Source organism: Dromiciops gliroides, chromosome 4, assembly GCF_019393635.1.
Source record: "Dromiciops gliroides isolate mDroGli1 chromosome 4, mDroGli1.pri, whole genome shotgun sequence".
In the NCBI taxonomy this organism is placed as follows: Eukaryota; Metazoa; Chordata; class Mammalia; order Microbiotheria; family Microbiotheriidae; genus Dromiciops; species Dromiciops gliroides.
In genome coordinates, this window is record NC_057864.1 from 230,188,428 (window position 1) to 230,195,239 (window position 6,812).

The window sequence follows — 6,812 nt, forward strand, 5'->3', positions numbered from 1 at the left end:
ATTCCAGACTACCATAATAAAGCAAATATCACAATAAATCTAGTCACACAATTTATTTTTGTTTCCCAGTGCATATACAAATCATATTTACACTATACTGTAGTCTATTAAGTGTGCAATAGTAGTATGTCTAAAAAACCAACGTACATGTTTTACTTAAAAATATTTATTGCTAAAAATGCTATAATCTGAGCCTTCAGAAAGTTGTAATTTATTTTCCTGGTAGAGGATCTTGCCTTGATGTTGATAGCTGACTGCCCAAGGTGGTAGTAGCTGAAGGTTGGGGTGGCTGTTATAATTTCTTAAACTAAGACAATTAAGTTTGCCTAGTTGATTGACTCTTCCTTTCACTTGAGTGCTTAGAGGCCATCAGAGAATAGGAAGGCCCAAGGAGAGAGATGAGGGAATGGCTGGTAGGTGGAGCAGTCAGAACACATATCACATTTATTAATTGTTTGCCATTTTATATGGGCACAGTTCAAGGTAGCTCAAAACAATTACAATAATAACATCAAAGATCACTGATCACAGATCATCATGACAAATATAATAATAATGAAAGAGCTTGAAATATTGCAAGAATTATCAAAATGTAACACAGAGACATTGTGTGAGAACTTGCTCTTGGAAAAATGGCTCTGATAGACTTGGTCAATATAGATTTGGTCAATATTTGTGTGGACACAAATCTTCAATTTGTAAAAAAAAAAAACCCACAATATCTACAAAGTGCAATAAGATGAGGTATGCCAGTAATGCTTTCAGGGATTGAAGGAATATACCCAATGTGTTTTCTTTTTTTTTTTTTTTTAGTGAGGCAATTGGGGTTAAGTGACTTGCCCAGGGTCACACAGCTAGTAAGTGTTAAGTGTCTAAGGCCGGATTTGAACTCAGGTACTCCTGACTCCAGGGCCGGTGCTCTATCCACTGCGCCACCTAGCTGCACCCAATGTGTTTTCAAGGTGGTAAGTGCTCAGTTTGTAACAGTTTGTAACTTTATTTCTTTTTTTGCTGGGGTTTCAGTGCCCTCATAACCATCAATGTAAACAAGGGGACCTCTGTGAATTTTCATGCTTGTTGTGCCATGACCAATGTAAGATTGCTTCTATATATGGCCTCCAGTCTTCCTCATTCTACCTTATTCTTTTTTTTTTTTTTTTTGGTGAGGCAATTGGGGTTAAGTGACTTGCCCAGGGTCACACAGCGAGTAAGTATCAAGTGTCTGAGGCCGAATTTGAACTCAGGTCCTCATGAATCCAGGGCCAGTGCTCTATCCATTGTGCCATGGAGCTGCCCCAATTTTCCTTATTCTTAAGGAGCCTCAGTTCCACCTCTAGTCTCTTATGGGTTCAGAGAGCTTCCAGGCAGCATTGAAGTTGTACAGTGTTTTTGTCTCCTTCCTTGTGTCTGGATTCTTCAGAAGGGGATGATAGAGTTGTTTCAGCATTCTCTACCTCTTTAGCAATACTGCATTAAGTAAGTTATCCTTCTTTGGCCCATTTCTTGCTAAAGTCTTTTCTGACTTCATTTGCAGGGGCCTTAATCTGGATTGCTTTAGATCTTGTATACTTAGCTAATGCTTTCCAAAAGTTATAGACTGATGCTCATAATGGGACAAAAAATGGCTTACAGGGGCTAACTTTAAAAGTTTGTTCCTTATTCCAGCTGTAATGGGTTTGACATCAGGTCCATGGGATTCAGGGCATATATGGCAGTTTACATAGCCATCTCCCTGATAGCAGCCTGGCCTTCCTACATACTTCTCCATGAAGCCTATTCTAATAGCATATAAGTAGGATCTGGTCAAGTATCCCTATAGGCATTAATTATACAATCCAATCTAATAGGGAATGATTTCCCTAGATTCTTCTTGTACAATGCAATCTCTGTCATAAGGCCTCTACCATGCAGTCTCTGTTATTTTTTTAGTCTTAGACCCAGATAACTTAATTTTACCTGCTTCATTATTCCAAAACTGAACCATTCACCCAGGAATGGATACCCTTCATTTTTGACAGAATCTGAAAGCTAAATCTATTAACTTTTCTAGTTTCCTAAAATTTACTTTTACCTTACTCAATCCATTGATTCTAAGGTTTATAATATAATGCTGGACATGGTGATTCTTCACCATTGCCCATATGTCTCTTCTTTACCTAATTTTCTAAAAACACTGGTTTAACTTGGCATGATTATAGAGAGTCTGCATCCCTTATCTCTCCCTCAGAATCAGATGCTACCTATAACTCCCCATTTCAATCTATTTCCTCTATGACTCATGCCTCCAGATCCCAATTACAAGTTATAAGTTTTCTAATGTTAACTTTTGTGCCCTCTAGCCCTTGCAAAATGACATGCTAACTAAAGATAACTACTTTCCTTCTCTTTCACTATTTTCAGCCATATCTTTCAATAACTGGGAGGTGGTAATCCACACATCTCTTTTTAGTCCTTGGTTTTTTCAGACCCAAGCACCTGAGCTTCAGCAGCTGTTGCTCTGAGACACAAAGCAATTAGCAGTGGCCAAGCTACTTTAGCAACTGCTTACCTAGCCTCTTTGCCAACCAAAGGTAATTTCATTTCAGCTAGCAGAGTATTCATTCCTTGTAGAGGTTTAGCAGTGCCTCAGACTTTGTAAGTAGTTCCACATGAATTTAGTACTCATGCTAACAGCACATACATTCCCATAAATGGCCATCTGGGGATCTCCCCAGTATTTTTTCCAACTTTCCCAGACCATTTTCTAGGAATCCTGCTAACTACACCAATTATTGTGGACCAGAAATGCTCAATTGTACCTGCTTGTGATGCAGGAATTATGAGGAAAGAACATACAAGTGGCCCCACAGTAGCACCTTGTGTTGGATGGCAAGCAGGAATAAGTCTTTGCAGGGACTTTATCCTTATGCTATTTATGTGTTTTACTGAAATGGCTTAAGAAGTTGGTTGGGTCAAGGTAAGCAAGATCTGCAAATGTTCAACCAAAATGCAACTGGCTGCTAGCCACACATAATATTTGACTTAGTGAGCATATGAGTTTTTTGCTCCTAACTTCATTCATGATTCATTTAATCTACAATGTTCCTAACTTCAACCATGATCTGTTTAACCTATACTTTACTACTATCATGTTTGCCTAAAGCAAATATTCACACAAAGAGTGTACACTGGATATTAATGAGCAAAGATATGATAAATGCTTTTGGGAGTTTCCTTCCTAAAGTCCTTGAGTGATACAGAATATACCTATTTAGATATACATGCCTGTCTCATTGGAGTCATTAATATGTTGATTCTGAATGATTTAGGGATAGAATTCTCCTGTTGTAAATCCTATCTCAAAAAGACCTATGAAGCATAAATGAAGTTGAAGGAAGGGTACAACCCTTGAAGAATTACCTTTAAAACAGATGTAGGTGACTGCATTTATACATTTATTAAACAATTACTATGTGCCATGCATTATGCTAAACCTGAGGAAAAAGACAGTTCTTGTCCTCAAGGAGCTCATAATCTAATGGGGGAGACAAAAAGAAAAGCATTATGTACAAATAAACTGTATACAGGATAAAGAGGAAATAATTAAAGGATGGAAGGCACTAGAAATAAGAGGAATTGGAAAAGGCTTCCTATAGAAGGTGAGATTTTAATTGGAACCTAAAGGAAGCCAGAGAAGCCTGTAGATTTCTTAAGGGGTGTGTGTGTGTGTTGGGGGAGGGTGTCGAGTGGGGAAAGAGCATTCCAGGTTTGCCAGAATTGAGAGATGGAGTGTTTTTTTATGATAATAGTAGGGAGGTTTGTGTCGCTGGATCAAAAAGTAAATGATGGGGAGGGGATATTAAACATAAGAAAACTAGAGGTTATGAAGAGCTTTGAAAGCCAAACAGAGGATTTAAAAAAATTTGATTCTGGGGATGATTCAGAGTCACTAGAGTTTATTGCATATGGGGGTGATGTGGTCATACTGGCACTTAAGGAAAATCACTATGGCAGTTAAATGGAATATGGATTATAGTTGGAAGAGACTTGTGGTAGAGAGACCAACCAGCAAGCTATGTCAATAGTCTAGGCATGAGATGATGAAGGTTTGTACCAGGGTGGTATCAATGTTAAAACAAAGAAGGGGGCATATTTGAGAAATGTTACAAAGGTAAAATCTATAAATCTTGGCAACATGTTGGATATGGGAGCCAGGTAAGAAATAGTATGCACTTGAGGATGACACTCAGATTGCAAGCTTGGGAGACTGGAAAGATTACTTCCTTCAGCAGAAATAGGGAAATTTGGAAGTGTGGAGGAATTTTTGGGAAAGATAATGAATTTATCTTTGGAAATGAATTTAAAATGTCTACCCGGGTCAGCTAGGTGGCCCAGTGGATAAAGCACTGGCCCTGGATTCAGGAGGACCTGAGTTCAAATTCAGACTCAGTCACTTGACACTTACTAGCTGTGTGACCCTGGGCAAGTCACTTAACCCTAATTGCCCTGTAAAAAAACAAAAAACAAAAAACAACCAAAAAAATGTCTACCGGATGCCTGGTTTGGCATATCTGAAAGACAGTTACAGATGCAAGACTAGGGACCAATTGCAGAAGGGAGTTTAGGACTAGATCAATGGATTTAAGAATCATCTAATATAGAAGATAGTTAAATCCATGGGAGCTAATGAGGTCACCAAGTGAAGTAACATAGAGGGAGAAAAGAAGAGGAACCTGGACAAGACTCTGAGGGACACTGGTTAGGGGTTAGAGGTTAGAGCATCACTGGTGTGATCTGGATGAAGATTCAGCAAAGGAGACAGAGTCAAGTAGGTTGAGTGAGAACCAGGAGAGAATGGTGTCCCAAAACCTAGAGAGATGAAAGTGTGAAGGAGAATAAGGTGATTGATAGTGTCAAAGGCTACAGAGTGGTCAAGAAGAATGAGGATTGAGGATGGCAATTAGAAAACCACTGGTAATTTTGGAGAGAGCAGTTTTGATGGAATTATGAAGTCAGAAGCTATATTAAGAATTTTAAAGAAGAGAATGAGGGGGCAGCTAGATGGCACAGTGGATAAAGCACCAGCCCTGGATTCAGGAGGACCTGAGTTCAAATCCAGCCTCAAACACTTGACACTTACTAGCCCCGCAAAAAAAATAAATAAATAAAGAAGAAGAAGAAGAAGAGAATAAAAGGAGAGGAAATGGAGGGTACCTTCTCAGGAGTGCCTTCCAAGGAAATTTAACCTCAAAGAACAGAAGAGATAGAAAATTATAGGTAGTGGGATTGGATGTATCAAGTAAGGATTTTTTGACCATGGATGAGACATTTTTTAGTATGTCAGTGGGTACTACAGAAGGAGCCCATAGACAGGGAGAGATTGAAGGTAAATGGGAGATGACAATAATATTTTAGTGTTAAAATCCTTGGGTAACATAGATGTCATTAAATGCAATGTTTTCCAAGTCATTAAATATTTTATTGAGAAAATTCTTGGCATTGTGTGGAGATAGAGATAATAGCTGAGTTAGGTTTTCTCAATCTCATATATTACTTCCTAGGTCAATCCTTTCCTTGAATTTTCTGGGAAGAAGCACATTTTCTCAATGCTTTTTTTAGAGCTGCTGTCACGTCTTTATTCCTAAGGCTGTATATCATGGGGTTGAGCATAGGGGTAAGAATTGTATAAAAAGCTGAAACTATTTTGTCTTTTTCTGGTGTGTGAAAGGAACGGGGCAAGACATTAGAATAGAAAGCAGCTCCATAGAAAATACTGACTACCATTATGTGAGAAGAGCAGGTTGCCAAGGCTTTGTGTCTACCTTCAGCAGAATTCATCTGAGTGACAGTAACCAAGATCCGGATATAAGAAAAAGAGATAAGGGATATGGGAACAATGAGCATCAGGACACAACAGGCATACATGAGGGTCTCATATAGGGAAGTGTCTGCACATGCCAGCTTTAGCACAGCAGGAATTTCACAAAAAAAGTGGTTGATCTTTCGTGAGCCACAATAAGGAAAACTCATAGTGACAGGGGTCAACATAAAGCCATCAAGGGAACCACCAATCCAGGACCCCACCACCATAAGTAAGCAGACACGATGGTTCATAAGGAGAGGATAATGGAGTGGGTTACAAACAGCTACATAGCGATCATAAGCCATGAGACCCAAGAAGAAAGATTCACTTCCAAACAAAGTCAGATAAAGGAAGATCTGAACTGCACAACCCAAAAAGGAAATGTTCTTCTCCCTGGATAGAAGGTCTGCCAACATCTTAGGAACAGTGATGCAGATGTAGACTGTGTCCATGATAGAAAGTTGACTAAGTAAAAAGTACATGGGAGTATGAAGCCTGGAGTCCACATGGATAAGCAGAATCATGACTACATTGGCCATTATAGCCACCACAAAGATAAATAAGATGATAGTGAAGATCAAGCCAGGGAACATGGAATTGGTGAAGAGTCCCAAAAAATTAAAGTCAGTGGAATTCTGATACAGTGTTTCCATTTCCTTGCCAAATTACCTAGAGTTGTAAGAAGGCAAAGTTGGTTATTTAGTGACCAAGCATTAAATCATGAGGAGACTATTACTGGGTGGTAAACTAAAGAATTAGAATGCATTATTTCTTACATAACTTTATGGACATGGGTTGTCCTAAACTTTGCTCTGTAAGTATTTGGTTATATATAGATGGGACACATTTAAGTTTTCTTTGGATAATTTGGGAAGTCATTCAGGATGAATTCTATTCCAAAAAGTTATCTCCTGACATCATTAGAAATATTGCTGGGTCTGAAAAGCAGACTTCTGGAGTTCTGGTTGAG

The 6,812-nt window shown here is 38.7% G+C and overlaps 1 protein-coding gene across 1 annotated transcript; it reads right to left on the bottom strand.

Moving 5' to 3' along the window:
• Positions 1-5,541: 5,541 nt before the first annotated feature.
• LOC122754889 (olfactory receptor 2T2-like) lies at positions 5,542-6,495 on the bottom strand. Its single transcript, XM_044003326.1, has one exon. It carries the CDS (start codon positions 6,493-6,495, stop codon positions 5,542-5,544), a length of 954 nt encoding a protein of 317 aa, XP_043859261.1.
• Positions 6,496-6,812: the final 317 nt, after the last annotated feature.